The sequence below is a fragment of the Panthera tigris genome, chromosome C1, assembly GCF_018350195.1.
Source record: "Panthera tigris isolate Pti1 chromosome C1, P.tigris_Pti1_mat1.1, whole genome shotgun sequence".
Taxonomy (NCBI): Eukaryota; Metazoa; Chordata; class Mammalia; order Carnivora; family Felidae; genus Panthera; species Panthera tigris.
This window is the reverse complement of record NC_056667.1, coordinates 130752067-130778286: the sequence shown is the minus strand read 5'-3', so window position 1 is coordinate 130778286 and position 26220 is coordinate 130752067. Positions and strand designations below refer to the sequence as shown.

Genomic DNA, 26220 nt, shown 5'->3' with positions numbered 1-26220 from the left:
ATGAGTTTATTGAAGTTGTAGCATTCTTTGAACTGGGGAATTCTTAGAAATAGTTATCATCTGAGACAGATTGTTATGGGGGAGGGTTTTTTTTCTGCACCCTCAAGCCAAGTAATTGAGAAAGCTGGAGGCAAATATGTAAAGGGGAGACTAAAAGAAAGAGAAAAGAGAAGCAAATGGAAAGAAAAGAAAAAAAATAAGTCACTTCCTCACTGCAAGTCTTCAGCCCAGCAGGAGTCCAATCAAAGTTGGTGAGAGGGAAGAAAACTTTAAAATACATATGAAATAAAAGATTGGATTCAGAAAGATCCCATCTTTTGTACCAGAAAAAAAATCTTAACAATATTATTTTGTTCTTTTAACTAAAATAGTCTTGGAAGTCCTGGATTCTTCCTGAGATAGCATATTCTGGAGAAGAGATTTTCAGTAGAGCATAAATGGAATCAGGAGTTGCATAAATATAAAGTTACTTTGTTTTATTTCAACAGTTTAGACTCTGCAATAAACCATGGTGATGGATGAAATTACCCAAGAAAGAGTACAGAAAAAAAGAAGTCTAAAGACAAAAAAAAAAAAAAAAGAGAGAGAGAGACAGAGAGAGAATGTTTATTGTTAGGGGATGAAGTGATTAAAAGAGTGGAAAAGAGGGGCGCCTGGGTGGCGCAGTCGGTTAAGCGTCCGACTTCAGCTCAGGTCACGATCTCGCGGTCCGTGAGTTCGAGCCCTGCGTCAGGCTCTGGGCTGATGGCTCGGAGCCTGGAGCCTGTTTCCGATTCTGTGTCTCCCTCTCTCTCTGCCCCTCCCCCGTTCATGCTCTGTCTCTCTCTGTCCCAAAAATAAATAAAAAACGTTGAAAAAAAAAAAAAGAGTGGAAAAGAAAGCCAGCAATAAGGCAAAAGAGGGAAAAATAACCATTTCAAGTCCTCAGAAAATTACTGTCTCATGAAAGTCAAGGGAAGACCACTCTAGGAAGAACAGTGTGCCAGCGGTAAAGAATTTAGGTGGTATTAAAGCAGAGAACAGAATGTGCAATCGATGATGGAGATGATATTATTAATTTTTATCAATTTCCAGAAATTGCTAAAGACAGAAGCCAAATATAAAGAATGAGTAAGTGACAGATAATTAGAAAGTAGAGCTAGCATATTTAGTCTCCCGTGACAGAAACTTGGGCAATGAAGGGAAAGTAGGAAAAACAGAAATGTTGAGAAGACAGTAGAGTATAGAGGAAGTTTTCTTTAGGATAGGAGTGAGGGGGTAGTCTACAAGTTCATAGGCAGAGGGGAAGAAACTGATAGGAAGGCAAGTTCCAGAGAGTGTAGTTGGAACTTAGACAAGGAAGAAACAATAGGGTGGAACAAGAAGAATAGGGGACCAGAAAGCAGATGGACAAAATTTACATCTTACATCAGGTATTCAAGAAACAGATCCTGGAATGAGAATTCAGTTCAGGAAGTAAGAGAGAAGCAGAGTAGGAAAGGGGAAGAGACAAACAAAGATTCAGCTGTGAGCAAAAGTCTGGGTCTCAGCCTGATAACTTGTGGATCTCTGGAGTATAAAATTTACTTCAAAGCAAGGGAATTTTGCTTTCAAACTCCCACCCAAGCATTGGAAAGGGGCAACCCTTGGGAGACATACACTCCCAAGATTTCTGACTCTCAGCACTACTTGTGAAAGAAGAGTTGTGGCTTAAGAGGACAGGTCCTCTTAAGAAAAGTGTCTGTAAGAACTGTAAGAGGCAAAGGACACAGAAACCAGGCACTGGAGTGCATAGAACTAGGAAACAAGATCTGAGAGTGTCTAGGCAGAGTACCAAGTGTATACTACAGTTGGGAACCACAGGTTAGATGTTTCCTACCTTTGAGATCTTTTGAAATATCTTAATCTCAAATACCTATGTCCTTTTTGGTTACTGAAAGGATGAGACGAGGTAAATTTAAGCAGGAACATTGAATTAGGAGAATTTCTCTCCCCCTTCTAGTTTTGGAGATGGAATGAAAAGATAGGATATGGCAGTAGAATATATTTTAGCAATTAAATTACTGAAATTGAAGAAAGTCATAAATGATAGTGTGAGTAAGGTTAGCAGCTTTAAATGAATAGGTAAGTTTTGCTGAAACTTGTGCTGAATAGAATATGAACAAAAGGATTTAAAGCAACATGAGTTTAGCTGGGATGGATTTCTAGAATCTAATCAGCATGTTTCTATGACCTTGAATAATAACATTCAGCAGTTTAGAAGTAGCGAGGGGAAAAAAAAGGAAAAAAAATGAGTCAAAAAGGGAGCGTGAGATGACAGACTCAAAGTTGAATTGTAATGGAATAACCTCTGGTTGCTAGTCAGGAGCTGAGGTCTAGAAGTTAGTGATGCAATCAAGGAAACCAAAAGCAGCAGATTAAGGTCAGAGTAAGGAGTTAGGACATTAATGACCAAGACAACTCAACAAATTAAAAGATGATTTTAGAATTGGTAAAATTGGAAATCGAGCTGTCTCATGTGTTACTTAAAATTAGTGCATGGCCTTGCTTATGTAAGGCAGAGGCAAAGGAGAGGTGGAAGTCCTTGGAACAGATGAGGTGAACCATGAACTGAGATGTTCACAAGGTCATCAACATGAGTCATAAAGTCCCTAAGAATGTCAGCAGTGGAGGGAGAAGATGGCAGAGTTTTCAGTGAGTAGTAAAACAATTAAATAAATTTGGTAGTTAATTGTGATAGTGATTATGTGGTGGTACAAGAAAATAGGATGTGTGAATTCATGCTGTAAATGTTTTGAAATAAGTGAGTATAACCTCAGAGAAAGTTGTCTTTCTTACTTAAATCTTCTTCACTTTAATGGCATTTATTTCCTCTGGTATCTCATGCAGTAACTCTTCTAGTCTATCATCTTTAACTAGTCCTTTTATTCTATCATCTTTAACTAGTCCTTTCAATGAAACCTTTCCCATTTCTTCCAAATAGCATCAGATCTCTGCTATTTGACTCCCCCACTGCCCCGCAAAAAAAAAGAAAAAACAAAAACAAAAAACACGTCAACTTATTTTTCTCTGCATGTTTACTTCTTAACTTAGAATAAAGAATTTCTCTTCTTTCCAGAATTGTTAAAATTTATCCATAGCCAAATTCAGATTTTTTCCAGATTTCACACCATTTGCCTTCTCTTTGATATATTTCTCCATTGATTATCCACTCAAGACTTTATTTTCTCTGTTACTTTCTCTAAATCTGAGTTTTCTTGCTGTATCTAACCTATTCCATATACGTCCTTTGCATATCTCTCTCCTTATATGTCTTTGTATGCCATTCTCTCTCTTGCTATATTTACCCTTTACCATGTATTGTCGTGTTTTTCTTTACTTTAATTACTGCATTACATCCAAAATCTCATCTTTATCCCTTCACTTATGTTTCCATTTTCCTTTAGAAAATCTTTATTTGAATGTCCACTGTTAGAGAAATTTACATATCCTCCTACCTCTGGTCTAGTGCCTTCGTTTTCTAACTATGGCATGTCTTTTTGCTCTGACAAGATTGAAATTTACTTTAGACTTTCTGTAGTTTTTCATCACCTATTTCTTTCTTTTTTTTTTTTTAACTTTTTTAGTGTTTGTTTATTTTTGAGAGACAGAGCACAAGTGGGGGAGGGGCAGAGAGAGAGAGAGAGAGGGGAGACACAGAATCCAAAACAGGCTCCAGGCTCCAAGCTGTCAGTACAAAGCCTGATGCAGGGCTCAAACCCATGAACCCTGAGATCATGACCTGAGCTGAAATCGGACCCTCAACTGACTGAGCCACCCAGGGTCCCCTTTCATCACCTATTTCTATCTGTCACTAACTTCTGTCATATCTTCTCTCCAGATGTCTCAGATTTTCCATATCTTTCTCTTGCAACTTTGAGCTCAGCACTGATTCGGCTGGAGGAGCTCATTAAATATTTTTGGATTTCCTAATTTTGAGCCCCCAGAACAAGATTTACATTTTATTTCACAAAACAAGAAATCTTTGACATATGTGGCATTCATTTAAATATTATTTACCTCCATACCTTCACTTCTACTTAAAAACATTTCTTAACTGTTAATTAAGTCACATGGATAGATATTTGTCAGGATTTATAATTAAGAATTGATACAACTTTTAAATAAACATTTTCGGGAAATGTTTATTATACTTGGAAATATTAGTTTCTCCCTATACATTATCCACGTTTTACTGACTTGAGTTCAGAAAAGAAAAAAGGCTTAAAAGTGACAGTCCATGTAAAAGTTATCCAAACATTGGTTTCTGGGTAATATTACATAGACATTTAAGTGTCAAAATTTTATCATATGAATAAAGTACAGCATTTTTATATTCTGTTTGTAGTTAAAGCATGGTAGGTGGTATTACCAGGGGAATAGGTAAACCATAATGGAGTAAATTAGCTGAATCCAAGATATAACTGTGCCTTGAAAAGTGGGCATGAAGCCTGTTTTGAACAATGGAGACTTGAAGTTTTTTTTTTAAATGTAGCCAAATACAAAGTAGAAAGCATGTATGAATTTACTTCAGCTTGAAAAATTAGTTTCTACCTTCTATTGATTTTTTGGTAAGACATCACTTCCATTTAAAAAATTGAAATATATATTTTTTGTGTGAAAAACACTTTCTACAGTAGAAACCACAGTATGTCACCATATGATACCAAAAAAGTTGATTAACTTCTTGTAGTATATTATATCTAAGTGAAACACAAATACTCTGATTTTGTTTTCTTTAGACACCATAGCTTAACAATAGTCTAACATCTGTTGAGATAGCAAGTGTATTGCATACTTTAACACCATATCTCAGAGTATGCTTTTATCTTAAGGCAAGATGACACATATAAAAATGAAGTAGAATTAAGTTTCATTTGCAATTGAAATACTGGTGCAACCAGGGTGTTAGTATATAAGATTAAGATACAATGATGGTCAAATAACTTGGAAACAGTTATACCCCAAATTATAGCCAGCTTTCTCTACAGGTATATAAGAGAGGCATATAGACAAATTACAATGACAAATGAAAGAAAAGTGTCACAGTATTTTTTACTAGGAATTTTCTCAAATATTCTGCAAACACCCTTGTTTCAAACTTAGGTTTTGCTCACCTAATCTTTTACCATATGCTTTATCTTTATTCCTTAACATCTAAACATGAATCTTGGATCTTATTCCCCTTGCTAAAAGGAAGGAAGAAGGACTGGAAGTGATCAAGGTGCCCTGGGCTATCCTTGTAGCTCTTGGGTTGGTGGAGGAGAAAGAGTGTACAGAAAGGTCATGCCACCTCCTGGTACACGAGGGGACTTTTGGTCTGGACCACCAAAGCCATGTTAAATGGAAACCAGAAATAGCCACACACAAATGCATGACTTTACCTTGATTTTTAAAGGGATCTGACCAATAAAACTGTGGTAAAGGGTAAAAAAGAAGTTTGCAAGATTCATTTCTCTATCCACCTGTAGAAATTGTCTCTGCTTCTTTCAATGGGGAATACCCAGGGCGGGTTGGATATGACTGATAAGACAGATCGGAGGTCATGAAACAAATCAGAAATTTCTGTGTAATGTTTTAAGAATCAGCACATGAGTACTAGTAGTCTAGGCTCTAGGAGTCAAGGTATTAAATATTTCATAGGAAAATACATAAAGGGTAAACATCAAATATTATATATTAGGGATACTATAAATGAATAAAATATAGACCATTTACTCAGGAAAAACAATATGAACATGTAAATAGCAAACCAATATCATATATGTACATAGACATGTATGTGTATATGTATATATTTGTTAAATGAGAGGGTGTGCAATGATGCAGGGTATAAATAAAATAAGGAACTAAATATAGTGCAGGCTATAAACAGAATATGCTGTATCATTACAGATGCCAAATACATTTTTGTTTGTGAAGAATTTTTCCTCCTATTTCTCCAGTATTGGCTGGACTTACACATAACAATTGTGTCACTCAATATTGCAGAGTAGTGAATCAAGAAGGAATCTGATATAGAACTTAAGGATAACAGAAACCAGAACAAGGCCTGTAGAATAAATGGTAAATATTGTTTTAGACTTAAACAGAGAAAGAGAATGACCCAGATGGCCCATATCTTTATTTTGGCTCAGAAGAAAAGTTAATTTCTGAAGTTACTTATAGAAATGACAACTTCTCTCACCATCGCACTTCAGTATTTTCAGTGTTGAAGCCTATACTTTTACCACTTAGAGACTTACACCTAGCAAGTTTTAAGTATTTCTTTTGGCATTTTTCTTAAGGCAAATCTTTACCCATTTGCCTCTGCCATTAAACAGTGAGTTTCACGAGGGTCACTGAGTCCAGTTCATTTTATATCAACAACTGCTAGCATTACATAACAGCATTAATATTGGTTGAATGAGTACGTGACTGCACTGAAAGAATACATTTGAGAATCATCCACCAGACCACAGACAAAAATAAATAAATAAATAAAATAAAAAGAAGAAGAAAAGCAGTGTTCAAGGTTATACTGTCTCTAGACTCTTCCTTTTAACAGAGTGTTCCTCTATCTGTGCTTGAGTTCTTTTTATGTTATAGGAACCTCTAAGCAAAAGTAACACATTCAGGACTTGAAAAGTGATTTGGGATTGCCATGTAATGCTTTCTCAAAACAAAATTGCACATAAATGAAGGAAAAGGAAATGCAAAGAAGCACTCACAGGAATAGAGAAGGTCCTTCATTACAGCTTATATCTCTCAGAGGGGATGCAGGATGCCATTTCATGTATTCGTGAAATGTATTCAAATTTTTATAGTATGTTATTTACATGTGCCTTAAAGATTGAGACATTGACGTGTTGGCCTATAAAGTACTCGATTAGTATGAGTTTTAAGTAATTCTAATGAAACTGCTAAGACATTGAAAAATACAAGCAGTTTGTCAAAACCTCATGCTCACACAAAGGCTAGCTGCTGTTGTTAATTTGTAGGTTTGTTTGTTTTTTTGTATTTTTTGCTGATATAGTATCTCGCTATTGCCCATGGGTGTGGCAGAGGAATCTTTTCAACCAAGGCAACTGCCTATAAAAGAATTATATGATCTTTATTTTTGTGCTGGCACGGACATTTTTGGTTATCTCATCTTTGTTTAACATACGTGATAAAGTATATAAATCATGCTGTCCTAGAAGGACATGAGAATGGAAAAAATTGGTGAGTTCATTGTAAAAATTGCAGCCCAGATCTGTGTTCAGAAGAAATAGTTTAGCAGTCAAATTAAGAATCTTAAACCCAAAGAAAATGATTGATTCAAATTAGTTTCTTTTCACTATTGTTCATATATCTAAAAGAATCACCCTTAATACTATTCCTTTTATGATAATTTAGACTTATTCAGTATTCTTTTTCCACCTCACACTTTTTACCCTTCCCCAGCAAAGCCAAAGCTTTGTTTTCATGTTAGTTTTATTTCTCAAAAAATATTTATTCGAAATTGGCATTGATAATATTTTGTATATTTTTCAACTTTAATTGTGATAGAAAAAGATTTGCTTTCCTTGATAAGTATACCTGCATATAAAGTAATTCTGACATCAGTACGCTGGTTATATGGTCAATTCAGTAAACTTGCGAAGACTCTAAGTGTATCCTAAGCCTTTGGGAATTCCAGTGCTCCTAAATGGAATCCTTTGCCTATTTTTCAAATGTCAATAATTAATTGGACATTACTACTGGAACATAGTATGCATTCATTGCACATTTTCCTGCCACGAACTGTGTCTCATAAGACAATAAGGATATTTGTGTTATGATGATTTCTGACAGTATTCTTATAATCCTTCAAACCACTTTTGAATGTCCCATTTGTAATTTTTTTTTAATTTTTTTTTTAACGTTTATTTATTTTTGAGACAGAGAGAGACAGAGCATGAACGGGGGAGGGGCAGAGAGAGAGGGAGACAGAATCGGAAGCAGGCTCCGAGCCATCAGCGCAGAGCCCGACGCAGGGCTCGAACTCACGGACAGCGAGATCGTGACCCGGGCTGAAGTCGGACGCTTAACCGACTGAGCCACCCAGGCGCCCCTGTAATTTTTTTTTTATTTTAAATCTGTAACTGTAAGCCTCTGTAAGTATGGAATTTACAGTTTAAGACAAATTATCATCCAGAGAAACTTCAATTATATAGCATAACATTTGATTTTGACAATTCTGAAAATTTCTAGGTCTGGGATAAACTTGAGAAGTATCTTAAGTGCTAGATTAACCAAGCTAGGGATCTAAAGGCAGTTTCCTTCATTATATCATACAACTCAACAAACATTTCACCACAGCAAATTTTGAACTCAAATGGGGACATCGGTCTGTAATGCTGCCACTGAATCTTAATTTCCGTGGGGTCTCAAAACCAGTGATAAGGATTTTCATTTATTCCCTTCATGAAAAAATCACACTTAGATACAAAGATCTATGTTCGTTAAAGATATCTCAAGTACATCTATGTAAATTACTATCTTAAATTATTCATAAGTTTCTCCCTGCAGTTTCATAAGCTTAGTGTTCTTTCTCTACATTTAGTTATAATCCCTGAAGGTTCTCACGGTGCTAATTCTATTCAATTTGTTATTTTTAATTTCGGTTTAAGGAGCAAATAAATTACTCTTTTCCTGAAATTCATAAAATGTCGCTTAACTTTAGTAAGTATAGAATCTTTTAGTTTTATTAAGTTGATAAATTGTTTAGCCATGAAAGTGGTTCCTGTAGTCAGATTTGGCTTCATATATAATGATAATTTACCTAATCGCTACTGAAAATTTGAGTAAAATCTGTACTCACAATAGTTTTATTTTGAGTAATTCTGGTTCTTAATTTTATTGTTATTCATCCAGGCCTCCTGCATGTAAGTAATACAGATTTAAAACGCAAAGGAACTACTAGAGAAAAAAAGAACCAGAGACTTGTTTCTTGATCCTAGGTCTTTTTTCATGGCTTGTTCTGTGTTTTTTAAGTATGAAGATCTTTGTTCTAATTCCTTATACCTAAGGAAAAGTAGCATTTTATATGAGATTATTATATTATTGTATTATATTTATATTTTGTGAGACAACATAGAGAATACACCACAGGCCTGGGTTAGTAAAGCCTGAATGAAGTTCCTGGCTTTGACCCTTTCTTACCAGCTGTGTGACTGGATCATTGACTTCCTGAGTCACAGTTTCCACAGCTGTGAGAAGCAGAGCTAAGTTTGTTAAATGAGTTGATTTGCTCTGTTCACTCAAAATATTTTTATTTATTTTTTAAAATAATATTTGTATTATTCATTTAGTACATCTGAAAGCAGATTACTATTAAATAAAAGGGATACTGTACGTATTTCCTTTCATATTTAAACTCTGGAGTATGTTAGGGGTGCCTGGGTGGCTCAGTCCTGTGAGCTTCTCCACTTTGGCTCCCATGATCTCATGGTTCATGAGCTGGTGCCCAATGTCAGGCTCTGTGCTGACAGCTCAGAGCCTGGAGCTTACTTTGGAGTCTGTGTCTCCCTCTCTCTCTGCCCCTCCCCTGCTCACATTCTGTCTCTCTCTGTCTCTCAAAAATAAATAAACATTAAAAAATAAATTAAAAAAATAAACTGGAGTATGTTAAAATAGATGACAACAATCAGACTGAATAAGCACCTGTCTGTCTTGGCTCCCAAAATGCCTCCTTCACCGTGTTATGCCCCCTGCCATTTTGACACAGTGATTGATTAGTCATTTTAGGAGCATTATTAAAAATTTTTCCTTAAAAAGTTAAATGGAGCAACAAATTTGGCCTCCCAGTTATTTTATTTTTTAATATAATGAGAATCTCCATTAAAGTTTAAAAATCTGAACTTTAATGAAAACATAGATTTTTTTATGGCTATTTCAACCTATAGCTAACCAATAAAATGCTAGTTGGATTTCTTGTACGAAGTTTTCCCTTTCTAATTTATAGACCATATAAATATGAATGAAAGCTTCTTCAGGATTAATATACTTGGAATTCTAGCCACACCTTCTTTTTCATCTGGTTGTGAAAGTCCAGCACATTTATTTTATACAGCATTTCCATGAAAAAAATCAACTTTTAAAATAAATCAAAACAATATGCGTAAAGGGAATACATATATTTTTATGTAGCTTAAGTATCTTTTTATGGATAAATAATATATTTGAGTGGATACAAAATATGAATGTACATCTTTGATTTTTCTATATGCAACCTCATTTTCTCATGTATGATCACTCATATATACGTATTCAAATATGCACAAAATACACATTCATTGTTGCCTGGATGAATCAATGATTGCCATATTTTTCTAAATTCTAATCACTGCTGTTTCCTGACAGCTAAATAAAAACTTCAGTGGACATAATTTCAAAAGAATGGATCCTGTTTATCTGAAAGCATGGATTTTGTATTGTAATATAAATATTATGTATGCTGAATGAATGAGCAAAAGAAAGCATGAATAATACGCCTTCTGTTTTTCTACATTTAGTTTTTTGACATGTTTTATTTCAGCATACTCTGGATTTTCTTTCTGTATTTCATTTTCTTCCATGTTCCATTTTGTATTACGTGATTACTATAATAGGAATATCTGCTTTTGTATGAATCTATGTTTTATGATTGCTTCACAAGATAACTTACAAAATTCAAATTAGAATGGTTACATTTATCAGTCTAATTGGACAGAACTGAAATTATAGTGCATTCATATATATATTAATAAATATTTATCTCCCACTAATTTTTATTTTAAATTTTTTCTAATTTCCTAGTGCTGTAGGTATAATAGTAGATGAAAATGAGAAAAGATCCCAGTCCTCATTGAGCATATTGTCCAATGAGGGCAAAAAAACATTAATAAAAATAACACTGTAAAGAAATATAAGAACTATAACACTGTAAATTTCACTCTAATCCATGCAGAGTATAGGGTAAAATAATCAGAACACAGAAGAATTTTTGAGGGAAATGATGTTTGCAATGGGAACAAGAGCAAATTAGGCAAACAGGTTGGAGAAGAGCATTTCAGACAGGGAGTAGCCTATGCAAAGTATTTTGGAGGAATTTTGAATCCATCCTTGTGATTTCTATGAATCGTTAAATATTTTTTAAAATAAAAAAATTCTTTTTCACAAATATAAACACATGGATGTTGATTTCTAAAATGTATTATTTTTGTTCTATTGGTATGAATGTCACTGCTTTATTGTTAATAATATGGGTTTTTTTGTATTTATCTCCATATTACTATAAATCAACAATTTCATTTCAGCTATTTGTTCTGGACTGAATGGGGACAGATGCCCTGCATTGGAAAAGCTCGCTTAGATGGCTCAGAGAAGGTTATCCTTGTAAGCATGGGAATAACATGGCCAAATGGTATCTCCATTGACTATGAGGTGTGTTGGATTTCTTAAGTATTTAAAGCGCATTAACTGCCAACTTGCATTAATCCACTCTTAGTGTTCTCTTATTTTTTTAATAAACCACTTAATCCAAAACAGCTTGTAACATTACTTTTCAATCGATCTTTAGGAAAACAAATTGTACTGGTGTGATGCTCGTACAGACAAAATAGAAAGAATTGACCTTGAGACTGGAGGGAATCGTGAGATGGTGCTGTCAGGGAGCAATGTGGATATGTTTTCAGTTGCGGTCTTTGGGGCTTACATCTACTGGTCTGACAGGTAATTTATTTTTTCATAAGTATTTGAGTCTCAAAATGTTATTTCAGTGCCAGTTGCTTTACCCTTGTAGGATTAGCCATTCCCTAGCAAGGGCACAAAAAGGATCTCACAAAGCCATGTGATTTCCACAGAAAGTCAGGCACTCTTGCTATTCCAGGCTCAAGCGTTTCAATGTCACAGACTAAAGTTGGTTTCTTTCCCCTTCTGCTTGGCCATCTGTTATCTTCAGTTTAAATAACTGGCTTGATGTGAATTACTTAAAGATTGTTGATCACGTATGTCCAACTTTTTGTCAGAGCACATGCCAACGGGTCCATCAGAAGAGGCCACAAGAATGATGCCACAGAAACCGTAACCATGAGAACAGGTCTTGGAGTCAACCTGAAGGAAGTTAAAATCTTTAACCGAGTAAGAGAGAAAGGTCAGCATTCTTATAAAATAAATATATCTTACATTATTTCTCTCCTTTTTAAAAAATATTGATCAAAGTTAGAGATTCTTATATGAATCCAAAACCTCAAAACTGTATTTTTTAACATCTAATTTCCTATAAAAATCATACAGTAGTCTAATGAAATGAATACACAATAGTGCATACATAGATAGTTTTGCCTTAGACAGTGTATTTATATGGGCATGTTATATGCCTGGCATGCCTTCAGTATAGGTTTGGGCTAAGTAATGTAGAAAATCTTGATAAATATACATACTCGACAAAAAAATACAAAGCACAATTAGGATGTTAGAGAGTAAAAGTTGCCAAAGCCACGTATTTTGGGTTATGTTTTAATATATAAAGTGATATGGCTTCAGAAGTTTGCTATTGGTGTGAAATTTTTCTGAAGTCCTCAATCCCTTAAAATGTGTGTTTTGAAACTGATATAAATGTGGTTTGGATTTTTTTTTTAATTTACCTCAATTAAGTGTCCATTTTATGTCATTAAATATCCATATTAATGTCCATTAAAATAAATTGTAATTAATTTTCTTGACATCAAAGGAATGTATAATAATTTTATAGTTGATGATGGATTCATGGAAGAAAATCAGCCATATGGAGCAATCTTGATAGTATATTACATCTTCACTCAAAACTGAAGTAAAAACTTATGCTTAATATACTTAGGAGGTTAGGTACATTGGCACTGTAAATTTCTTTGATAGCTTTCATATTTCATAGACACAGATTTTAAAGCAGTGCACTGTTTGTTGGGGAACTCAGTTCATGTTTTGAGAAAATTGTTATTTGTGCCAAAGATTACAGTACATGAAACCTATTGCAATCTCAGCATCAAGTTTCAAAAAAGAGATATACACTTAATTGGCTGATTACAAGAAAAATGTAATGCTTTTATTTAGATGATAATTAGAGCAGAAGAATGCAGTCTTTTAAATAAGAAATCCAAGATTTAAACTGGTGTGAAAAAAGTCAGTATTTTATAGTATTTGACTTTTTTACTGACCAGTATTAAGAATAATAATAATAAAAAATAACAGACTATTCAACATTATTTTTAAAAATATTTCTGTAAGAGGGCTGCCTGAGTGGCACAGTCAGTTAAGCGACTCTTTTTGTTTTTTTTTAATGTTTATTTATTTTTGAGAGAGAGAGTGACACAGAGTGTGAGCAGGGAAGGGGCAGAGAGAGAGGGAGACAGAATCTAAAGCAGGTTTCAGGCTCTGAGATGTCAGCACAGAGCCTGATGCAGGGCTGGAAGCATGAACCATGAGGCCATGACCTGAGCCAAAGTCGGACACTTAACTGACTGAGCCACCCAGGCACCCCTAAGTGACTCTTGTTATTAGCTCAGGTCTTGATTTCAGGATCCTGAGTTAAAGCCCTCCACTGGGCTCCATGCAGTGCATGAAGCTTACTTTAAACATTTTTTTTCTGAAAGAAAAATCATTTTAAAACAAAATAAAAAACCAAACATATATGTTTGTATATGTGTGTGTCTTTTTTTTCCTATTTAGGGACCAATGTTTGTGATAAGGACAATGGTGGATGCCAGCAACTTTGTCTTTATCGAGGAAATTCTCGGAGAACTTGCACTTGTGCCCATGGATATTTAGCAGAGGATGGAGTTACTTGCCTAAGGCATGAAGGCTATTTGCTATATTCAGGGAGAACAATATTAAAAAGTATACATCTTTCTGATGAAACCAATTTAAATTCACCAATAAGGCCATATGAAAATCCACATTATTTTAAGAATGTCATAGCCTTGGCTTTTGACTATAATCAAAGACGAAAAGGTACCAACCGAATCTTTTACAGCGATGCACACTTTGGAAATATACAGCTTATTAAAGATAACTGGGAAGACAGACAAGTAATCGTTGAAAGTAAGTACAATATTTTTTTAAATACTTTGGTGAAAATTAGAAATTAGAGAAATTTTTGCATTAGCAGAGAAATTAGAATGGTAATTGTATGTAGTAATTACATTTTTTTGAGTTTATATTCAAGAATAATGCACCTATGTTATCTGATCTGCTGAAAGTCAAAGAAGCAATTAACCGTTAGCATGTACAGTATGTATATTATGATTATTAGTTTCTAATCATGGAACTTTCAATATAATCCTTGACAGTGTCTTTTTGTAAGTATATCAAAATTCATGGAAATTTTTTTTTAGTATAAAACTATACTAATTTTATTTTCTTCTTCTGGGTGAAATTATATCTTTAGGAATATCAGCCTAATTTTATTCAGTGAATTGTATTTTCTCAAACAAATATCAGAAATTATTATTTGTGTGTGTGTGTGTGTATATAGTAGTGTTGAGAAAATGTTAGTAAATAAATACTATTTTAAAATATTTTTATATTTTAAGTGACATATTCATTGAAGCAAAATATTGTTATTCATGTAGTTTATTGTTTTATATTCGTATTGTTTATTCATATAGTTATTCATATTGTTTAGAGAAACATCTTTCCTGCCATCCAACTTTCAACAAGGATGATCTTCACATTCCTGATATAACCTCTTGCTTTTCTCTCTGTGTGATTTTCATATATCCCTCACTTTTCCAATTTCTTTATACTTGAAGACAATCCTTTTCATTACTTTCTAAATTGTAAAATAATGCATAAATTAATTGTATTCAAGTAAAATAGATTTAAAAACTAAATTTCTGCCTTATCACTGCAACATCAATTCCATTTACTTACCCATAACAGCAGTCATGTCTTCAGAACTTTTTTCATGTAATGTGTATCTCATTTGTAATTACAAAATTGAATGATACTATATGCATTATTCAGATTTTTTATATATGTACCTTGAAAAGTTTTTATTTCCTATTTAAGACTCTATCTAATTCTTTTGAAAGCCTGTGCCTATTTTGCACTAAATATAAACTAATCATTTTGTTCTGATAAACATTTATTTCTGGTATTTCATCATTACCTACAATCTCAAAATGAACATTTGTGCATATAAATATTTTTATTCACACATGTGAGTATTTCTTTAGCATAGAATCCTAGAAATAGAATTGCAGAATCAATCAGTATTTATTTTAATTTTTAGCTGGTCAAATTCCTGCCAAAAAGACCATACCAGTTTCTATTTTCATCAAATGTATATGAAAAGGCTTATTGTCTCACACTTTTTTCAACAATAATTTCATAATTTTTATTAATTTATGACTATCTAATTTGTAAGAAAAGTCAACTTATATTAATATACCTGATAGCTAGTGAAATATAACATATACTGCATGTTTACTCATTTAAATGTAAGTATAAATATGGTCAAACTTATTATACATTGCCACACAATGCAATGCCTAACATTCTGCTAGGCCAGTATTTGTTTATTCAAATCTTACTCAGATTTTCCAAATTAGTTCAAAAATATACTTGTATAAATATATATTATCATTTCTTTATTCTCTAGGTTACTACACTTATTGATAATTTCATACCAGTTGTAAATTACAGAACGTGCCAATATGCCATTTTGGGGTGTGTGTGTGTGTGTGTGTGTGTGTGTGTGTGTGTGTGTGTGTGTTTGAAAAAGAGAGAGAGATGAAGGGAGATAATGCAACTGTAACAATATTGATCATAAAGTACAGACATATTTGAAATTTATCAACTCAGTATATGTATAAGAAGTTTAGATTATACTACTACTCTAGTCCTCCGTTTCTTCTAGACTGATACAGTTCAGAGTTGAAAGTGCTTGCATTGTATCCACAATATATTAATTAACTTATTAATTCATTTTCTATGCTTCAGAATTTTTGTCAGGTATTCTGGTTATAAAGTTGAATACCAGCCCATAGGCCTTTAGAAGCCACAGGTTCAGAAGAGACTGCAAAAAAACATTGAAATTCAGTAGAAGCCACAAGATACTAAAAGATAGAGAATTAAAAAAAAACCAGAAACAAAAAAAAAACCAAGCTGTTTGGGGAAGACTATAAGACGCCACTGACCTGAGTTGAGGAAACTTAAAAGATCAATAGAAATCTATTAGTAGACTGGGGCAGGTAGAGGAGGAGAGGAAGAAAAAAGAATAATTCTAGACCTGTGGTCCTCAAGTGTGGTTTCCTGGGGACTCCTGATAGGTGTTTAAGGAGTCCAAGAGATCAATAGTATTTTCATAATAATACTAGATAATTGCCTTTCCACAGAATTGACCTTTGCATTGATGGTGTGAAAGCAGTGGTGGCCAAACTGCTGACAACTTAGTGCTAATCAAAGCAATGGCACTAAACTGTATTAGTAGTCATTGTATTTTTCAATGCTGCTTAATAGCAGAGAAAAAAAAAAGCCTGTTTCACTTAAGAACATCCTTAAAGAGAGTAAAACATTTTTATTTTATTAAATCCTGATCCTACAGTACACATCTCTTTATTAGTCTATGTGATGCAATACACATAGGTCACTTTTGCTGCATTCTGAACTTCAGTGGTTGCCTAAAGGAAACCAATGATTTGTGTGATTATTTGGGTTCATGCTTCTTTTAAGGAACACCATGCTTTACTTGAAAGAGTGAGGAACATATAGTCTATGGTTATTCAAACCTTGGTGTGTAGCAGACATTTTCTAAAGAACGAATACAATGAGTCTGTCACTACAAGGAAAATGACTTCCAATATCTGCTGCAAATAATAGAAATCAAGCTTTCATGTAAAAGTTACAATTCCGGAGGATTTGTATCGAGTACAGTAAGCTTGATGACTTCCCAGTGCTTAAAGGCTTTTCTGATGATATGGGTGTTGGTATTATTGAGCTAATTTTTTGCACAATGAAATGTGTCAACAGATATGCTTAACTTAGGGAACCAATATTTTTCAAATGACATGATAAAAAAGTCATGAATGGGTAAATGATCCATTCAAAGTATAGGATGGACCAATGGATTTTAATATGATGAAGTATGAAAAGTTCACCAGTAGGGTTTCTGATTCCACACTGAAGCTAAGCTTTAAGTAACTACCACTTGTTATGTGTTAGTAGAGTGTGAAAGAATATCCAGAATTATCTGAAAAGGCTACTAAAACACCTTTCTCTTCCAACTTCATAGCTGTGTGAGGCTGGATTTCCTTCACATACTTCAACTAAAACAACCTAACAGGAAAAGAAGCCGATGTGTGAACCTAGCTGTCTTCTAGTATTCCAGAAACTAAACAGACTTGTAAAATTTTAACACAGTATTCTGTTCTCATTTAAAACAATACAGGCGTGCCTGGGGGGCTCAGTTGGTTAAACATCTGACTCTTGATTTTGGCTCAGGTCATGATTTCACAGTCATGAGATTGAACCCCACATCGCACTCCACACTGAGCCTGGAGCCTGCTTGGGATTCTTTCTGTCCCTTTCTCTCTGCCTCTCTCTCACACTCTGTTTCTCAAAATAAATCAATAAACCTTAAACAAAATAAATTAAACAATACAGGTATTTTCTTAGAAGGTGTTAGTTATATTAATATGCAGTCAATTCATTTGTGTTTTACAAGATGAATTGAAATTTACAAATTAAATTTTACAAATTTACAAATTACAAGAGGTTAATATATATTTAAAACAAAATTTTTAGTTTAAATTCTAATATGGTAAATAAATATGATGCAAATCACATAAAATTTCTTTCAAGTCCTCAATTTTTAAGATAGTAAAAGTTCTCAGAATGAGAAGTTTCCAAACTACTCTTCTAGAATAAGCGTTCAGAAAATTTTTATTTTTTTAAAAGGTTATTTATTTTGAGAGAGAGAGAGAGCTAGCTGGGGAGAGGCAGAGAGAGGAGAGAGAGCGAATCCCAAGCTGGCTCCTTGCTGACAGCATGGAGCCTGATGTGGGGCTTGAACTCATGAATTGTGAAATCATGACCTGAGCCGAAACCTAGAGTCAGACGCTTAACTGACTGAGCAACCCAGGAACCTCCAAGCTCAGAAAATCTTTAGTACAAAGACAGGGTAGACAAGGAATCACATATCATTTAGTGTGATTAGGATGTGGATTATATGGCACAAATTGGTGTGAGATGAAGATAAAGTCCTAGGGAGGGTGCCAATAATGAAAGATTTGATCTGCCAATATAAGGAGCATTAAAAAAAGTTTAGGGGTGCCAGGTCAGTCAGTTAAGCATCCGACTTCAGCTTAGGTCAGGATGTCACAGTTGGTGAGTTTGAGACCCGCATCGGCTCTCTGCTGATGGAGCCTGGAGCCTGCTTTGGATTCTGTGTCTTCAGCTTTCTCTGCCCCTCCCCAGCTTGTGCTTTCTTCCAAAAATAAACATTAAAAAAATAAATAAATAAAAATACAAATAAATTTTAAAAAGTTTATTGAGATATAATTTATACACCACACAATTCACCCATTAAAAGTACACAAGTGAATAGTTTTTGGTGTATTACATTACATTTTTAATTTTTTAAATTAGGTAATATATATTATGCATAATATATAATACATATATAATAAAATTCGCCATTTCAACTATTTTTAATTGTACAATTCAGTGAAATTAGATTCTTAATATTGTACAATCATCATGACCATTTCTAAAATCTTTTTATCACTTCAAATAAAATTCTGTTTAAAAGTTACTCTCCATTCCTTTTCCCCATAGCACCTGGTAACTTTTGATCTGCTTTCTTTCTTTATAAATCTGCCTATTTTAGGTATTTCATGTTTGTGTAATGACACAATATTTTACCTTATGTATGTGGCTTATGTCACTTAGCATAATGTTTTCAAGGTTCATTCATGTTGCAGCATGAATCAAATTCATTCCTCTTTTTGTGCCTGAATAATCTTTTATTGTATATATACACCACATTTTGTTTATCCTTTCATTTCGTTTGCAGACACTTGGTTTCTTTCTACTTTTTGACTATTGTAGAAATGCTGCAATGAACACTGATGTACTAATATCCAAGATAAGTAGTTTTGGTTTTATTAGTAGATGAAGGGAAAACATTTGTGTTATAAGGTATACATACACTAGGCTTTTGTTTTATGATGATAAGTCTGGCTGTGCTATGTTCAGTAAAGTTCAATGGTCATGTCTGAAGGCTAAGATGACTTAGGAGTATAGATCCTTTTAGAACAGTGGTAAATGAAACTGAAAGCATATTAAAGTGTACATGCAACCAAACCATTCTAATCCTGCCTCCTAAAATCAAAGAAATTAAAACCAGTAGCATTTTCGTAGCTGAAAATGTTAAATCCTGCCTCCTAAAATCAAAGCAATTAAAACCGGTAGCATTTTCGTGGCTGAAAGTGTTAATGCTCATGGAGGAAGTGAAATATAATAGCTGGGAGTTGGAAATCAGTCAAGTTGGGATTCAGATCCCACTTTGCTGTTTAGTTACTATGTGATACTGTCAGTTTCCTCACCTCCAAAATGGGAAACCAAATCATAGTTTTTTTTTGTGTGTGGAGGTTTTATAAGAAAGGGTATGCACAAAACTTACAATCAAGCCTAATTTTATTTAAAACTTTGTGTTACTGTATTTGTGATACATTTGTGGATTATTTAAGGTAATTATCCTCTAAATTATTTTTAGAATATGTGTTAGAGTTGTTAAACAATCAGAAATAATTATAATAATTACAGATATGAAGTAGTGTATTAAGGTCAGACTAGAATTTAAAAATTAAGATTAGTTTACGTGGATAATTCACATAAACTTCTCTAAATACTCTCCCTACACCACCCCATCCCCACTAAGAAGTTGCTAATTTGTTTAACCATTGCAATCCTCTCTTAAAGTTTTGTAGGAGAATTTATAGTTTGATTTGCCAGACCGGAAAATAAAAACAACAAACAAAGCAAAACAATTCCCTCCCCCAAAAGAGTTACTGGTACACACGTATATACAAATGAGATGCAAAGTTCATTTTTGTCTTGGTATTGCATTTTAATAATTCTGGAATAATGCATTTTGTCTTGTTACATCTTTTACCACATATAAAAAGAAAAAAAAACTTAATGGCAACATGATGAAGTATTTAAAGATATCAAAAGCAGTGATAGGGCTGCAGCTGCTGTGAAGGGCTGCTGGGCTGAGGCTGCTGATCCTTCTCAGTTGCTTTCCTTCTCTGTGTGGGGTGAGCAGGTGTCGGGGCCCTGGCCCAGCCCTGTTGTGGGTAGGCTACTGTGAGAAGTGCAGGACCTATAGCACTCCTGGCATGTTCACTTCTCCAGTCTGTCTGCTGGGTGGGCATCGCCCGGACACGGAGCCAGGACCATTACAGCTTGACTGCTGAGCAGAACGGGTGTGGCTGGAGCACCTGCGTGTCCTAGTTGTAGTTCAGGGTGCTCACCCTGCCCTTGCATCTTGTCTCCTTAGCTAAAGGGCTCAAGAATTGCATCCCTCCCAGTTGTGGTTTGGTGTCTCCATGGGGTTAATTGCCATGCAAACTTGCCCACACTGGTTACAGCACTGGGTAGGCAGAGCATTCCTTCTGGTGCTAGCAGGCTAGAGGTAGAGCACCAAAAATAGTGCCTGTCGACTCTGTCAACAGCAAGTTATGATGAAATTTCAAAAGTGGAATCTTTCAGGGCTTTTGTCCCTGGAGAAAGTCCCTACAGTTTCCTCTGTCTCCAGCAGCAACTTTAAATTACTAAGTGGGTCTCTCTCACTTATGGTCTAGGCAATTTTCAATCTGTTTTGCCCAGATTCTCGGGGTGAGTGGCTTTTCTTGCAACTCCTTTAAGAGTCAGATCTCCCTCTCCTGTAATTCTGTGATTCTACTCATCTTAATCCTCATTGATTTTTAAAACCAGACATTTTAGGGGCTTATCTTTCTTGTGATAGCCCCCAGGGTCAGAGTTCCCGAGGAAGGACATAATTTATTCACTCCTTGGGGAAGTGTTCTGCATTTTGGGCATCATCATTGTGATTGGGAAGTCACCTCACTGCTGGGTTAGGGTCCCAGAGGACGTGGTTTGTCTGCCACTCTTACTCTTCTCAATGCATCTTGTGTGTGTGTGTGTGTGTGTGTGTGTGTGTAGGTAGGTGCTATTCATCTAGTTCTCAGGTCCTTTTCAGAGAAAAATGATTTCATAACTAGCTGTAATTTTGTTGTGTCCTGGGAGGAGGTGAGTTCAGGGTTTTCCTACAATACCATCCCGAACCCTCTTCCTTCTTCCTTCATAATGCTTATATTTATATATATATATAATATATAGTTTTTTTCAAGACTACTGGTGGTAATATGCCTTGCTTTTAAACTATATTTTATTGGAAATATATTTTTCCTTTATTTAAAAAAAAAATTTTAAATATTTATTTATTTTGGGGAGGGGGGGGCGTGAACATGAGCAGGGGAGGGGTAGAGAGCGAAGGAGACACAGAAACCAAAGCAGGCTCCAGGCTCTAGGCTCTGAGCTGTCAGCACAGAGGCTGATGTGGGGCTTAAACCCCCGAACTGTGTGATCATGACCTGAGCTGAAGTCGACACTTAACCGACTGAGCCACCCAGGTGCCCCTTTTTTATTTCTTTTAAATGAGCTAGTTCCATATCCTTTTATGAGTGCCTAAACATTCATTTGATTATGTTAATTTTTCTTTTTTGTTTTAAATGCTTATATATTTATTTTGAGAGAGAGAGAGAGAGAGAGAGAGTGTAGGAGTAGGGATGGGGGAGCAAGGGAGAGAGAGAGTCCCAAGCAGGCTCCATACTCAGCCTGGAGCCTGACACTGGGCTCAGTCTCATGACTGTGAGATCACTACCTGAGCTGATAGCAAGAGTTGAATGCTCAACCAAGTGACCCACCCAGGTGCCCCATTTTATGTTAATTTTTCTATTTGCAATTTCAAAGGCTAAAAAAACTGTCAGCTGTTAAAATGTATTTATTTTTTATTTGCTTGGTATATATCATATAAAAATTCATTCTAAAAATGTGGGGATCTTAGCTACTCAATATTTTCAGATTTTATAAAATAAATACTTTCAGTCATATTTATTAGCTTGCAGCAATTTTCAGATTACCTATTAAGATAATTGCAAATGTTGGAAAGACATAAAGGAGCATTGTTTTATTGTACATTGAAATTACAAAGGTTAAGAAACAGGTAAGAATGAAGGATGAATGTTCTGTGTAGGGAGTCAGCAAGTGCTGAGGCAAGGGATAATTTTTATGCTCCAATGAAGACAGAGAATAACATGATTGATTATGGAGAGCAAAATCTAGAGTTAATCATGATTAGTGCAGAGAAGAAGAGAACATGGGATTTCCTCCTCATTAAGTTGCAGGATGTAAATTGGTGCTCAGTATGGCTTCCATGAATTCATAATTTCTTAAAATATTAGAGTCTCTCCAAGAAGATGGCCTATGTCAGGTTGGGGAGGAAACAATTTTTACTATATCCTCTTGGGATTTTGTCAGTGAAATGTGAATTCAACTCATAGAAAACAGCTTATCACGAAAAAAAGAAGGCATAAAAATTTTTATGTAATGTTAATTTTTATGAGTACATGGAGGACTTCACAGAAAAGAAGTAAAGACCCAAAGAAACAGAGTCAGGGGTTTATATACCATTTTAACAAAGGGTGATCAATTGCAGAGATGTAGCTAAATGACAACAACAAAAAACAACCACAAAAAAAAGGAATCTGGGCTTCTAGGGAAAGTAAATTGTGGGAGGATAAATATATGGGGGAAACTAATGGAAGATAATGGTTTTTTAGTAAGATGTTGTTTATGTTGACTCATTTCGGTGCTATCTCCAACTCCTGTGATAATGATAGTTCTTCCAGCCCTAGAATCATGGAGGGGATACCTTCATGAAGGAAAATTTATGTCCTGTTATTAAGTAGATAGGGGGAGGGTAGCAAGCTTTTCCTGTATCCACTGTTTCTCAGTTGCCTTCAGCTCACAATAATCCTTATGTGATAGTAGTATAATTTGGGGTGGCATATTCTGATCCCCTTCATAGGCATAATGGTCCTAAATGTCTTTTACCCTACAATATTGATCAAGACCAGATCCCTATAGGGCACTGGCATATCTGAATAAGAGACATTGGAACCACAGGTAGAAGCTCCTTAACATGAGGAGCAGAAAAATTCATGAGGAACATTATGTTAGAGACAGAAAAATTCGGAGTCATGTGTAGAACGTATCACTGAAGTTCTGTAGGGTCAATATTATGTGTGGTCCAGATCTTGGAGGCAGCGAAGGGACAGGGGACCTCAGGAGCACTCAGTTATCAGTATTAGGATTATTCATAGAGTCAGAGCTTCCCAATTTTTCGTGAATGTGTCAGAATAGCTGATGGCAATAGACGGAGTAGAAGGCAATACTAACATTTTTCTGTTGAGAAGTCAGTCTTAATAAAATAGGAAGCTGAAAAGTTTTCTGTGAACGTACTCAGGCTCAGAGGACTTCCCTAGTTAGATCGTATTAGTTGGTCTGACAAGGATTCTGTTTGCAGAATTAGAAACATGCTGGATCATGCCAATGTGGAAGAGAGGACCTTTGCTTATTATAAAACTTGAAATTTGAAAGCTATAGTGGGTCCTCAAGCTGTTATAGTTTATGATTTTGATTAGGAATAGAGGGAAGGAATAAGAGGAAACTGGCAAGCTGGTGCATCTGCTGTAGGATATCACACTTAAAAAGGTACTAGGTGGACTTGGAAAATAGTGATTCACATATGAATTAACATCCCAATAGAGGATCACTACCAAATGAAGTCTCAGTAGGTGAGTGAGTAGATACTGAGATTAATAATCCTTGATCAGAGGGATCAGGGATAGATGGGTCAGTCAGGTAAGCATCCGACTGTTATCAGGCTCAGCTCATGATCTCACGGCTTGTTGGTTCAAGCCCCACATCGGGTTCTACACTGATAGTACAGAGCCTACTTGGGTTTCTCTCTCTCTCCCTCTCTCAAAATAAATAAATAAACTTAAAACATCCTGGATCAGAGTCATTTCTGTATTAAATGTCAGTTTAAACTTAATTACATTTATTTCTTTTTTAATCCCTACTCTAGGAAGTAGAGATTGGTGTATATCAATTAGCTTTGATTAATAACAAACCATCCCAGAATTCAGTGTCTTTAAACAACAACTGCTTATTTATCCCACTATTCTATGATTGGCTGATGATTCTTCTGATCTCTGGTCAGCCTCAGATCAGATGGCAGTTGGATGATCTAGGACGGCTTCCCTCATATGTCCGGCAGTTGGCATGCTGTATTCTGGATTTTGGGCCACTAGTCTCTGTTATTTAGCAGGCCAGCTTGGAATGGTCTCGTAGTTCTCAGAAATGGCTGGCCTCAACGCACAAATATTTTACAAGCCATATGTACTGATGTCTCATTGGTCAAGGAAAATCACAGCCAAGTCCAGATTCAGAGGATGGGGAAATAGAGTCACACTGATGGGTGGAACTGCAAAGGGGCTACACACATACATGAAGGAGGAGAATTTGCAACTTCTGTAATCAGCACAGTTGTGTAAGTGATTATTAGCTTATCTCCAGAACCTCCTGAATAATACAATGAAATTTGGCCTATTTTTTAAAACTCTTTTCTGTTTTATCTCTTATATAATGTTTCTTGACAACCAATAGTGGACGATGACAATAATATCTGGCTTTATCTAGGAGCTAGAAATCAATATATCTTTTATGGTGAAGAAATAAAATGAGATAGGAAAGGATTATCTATTGAGAAAAAGATAGAACAAAACTATGGGTTAGTGTATTTTATGACGCTGAATTGATTTTGTCACTTTCAAGAGTATAAACTTGTTTATATTTAGCTCAAATAATGCTCATTTTTTATAAGTCCCTTGTGATTAGTTATTATTAAGTCGCTTTAATTGTCCCACATCTCTGTGTAAGCAACGTGACTGAAAAATTTATTTACTTCTTTATTTATTTGTTTGAAAGAGAAGAAATATTTGTAGTTTTGACTTGAATGAGAAAGTTGTAAATGGCATCTAGGGAAAAAGAAATCTGTGATGTAGTGTTAGAAGAGGAATGTTTTGGGGCGCCTGGGTAGCTTAGTCAGTTAAGCGTCCAACCTCGGCTCAGGTCATGATTTCACGGTGTGTGAATTTGAGCCCTATGTCAGGCTCTATGCTGACAGCTCAGAGCCTGGAGCCTGCTTCTGGAGCCTGGAGGGATTCTGTGTCTCCCTCTGTCTCTGCACCTCCCCCACCTCAAAAATAAACATTAAAAAAAAAGAAGAGGCGTTTTTCATAGGAAGCAATAAAAGTATACGTATTAGAACTTTTCTTTCCTCTTGAGAGGTTTATGGTATGAATTCAGCAGATGAAATCAATGTATGGTGAATTATAAGTAACACTTTGAAGGACTGGTTGATGAATTCAAAATTCCTAAGGAAACAATAGAGCACCTGCAGAAATAGGCAAGGTCACAAGTGAATCCAGGGTTCCTCTTGAAAGATGATTATATAATTTGTAGGAGTAAAGTTACCTATAATTATTTGAAAGGGAAAATATTTCAATTTCATGTACACATTAAAATGTGCTCCTTTTGTTTCGCTTATAATACAAAAGTAAACAAAATTTACCAGAAATCAAGAAGTATTATTTGCATATTCAGCTTGCCATTATGATCTTTTTAGTATAGCATATATGGTTAAAAATGTTGAGAGAGAAAATGTTAAAAGAATTTATACTAAAACAAACCATTACGTGAATATAGATTTCTTATGACAGAAATTCAGGTACATATTTTTCTTCATAGAATTTTAAAGCTTTAAAAATGACATAAGTAAAGACATAAATTCCAAAATTTTTCATTGTTAGCCTTATTTGCAACACCTACGAAAATGCAGTAAATGGCTTAGATTATCACTCTTGCAGAATAGCAGACTCAATAATACTTCATGACATATTCAAATTAATGATGGTGTTGCAAACCTCATTAAGTTTAAAAAATTTTTAATGTTTATTTTTTTAAGAGAGAGAGAGAGACAGAGAGACAGAGTGCGAGTGGGGGAGGGACAGAGAGATTGGGAGACAGAATCTGAAGCAGGCTCCAGGC

The 26220-nt window shown here is 34.9% G+C and overlaps 1 protein-coding gene across 1 annotated transcript in view; it reads left to right on the top strand.

Moving 5' to 3' along the window:
- LRP1B (LDL receptor related protein 1B) overlaps nucleotides 1–26220 on the top strand; it is a 1866249-nt gene that overhangs the window by 1404289 nt on the left and 435740 nt on the right. Inside the window, exons 38-41 of the mRNA XM_042994392.1 lie at nucleotides 11319–11445; nucleotides 11582–11733; nucleotides 12030–12154; nucleotides 13708–14079. Coding sequence (XP_042850326.1) covers nucleotides 11319–11445; nucleotides 11582–11733; nucleotides 12030–12154; nucleotides 13708–14079 — 776 coding nt within the window. The remainder of the gene's footprint in view (nucleotides 1–11318; nucleotides 11446–11581; nucleotides 11734–12029; nucleotides 12155–13707; nucleotides 14080–26220) is intronic.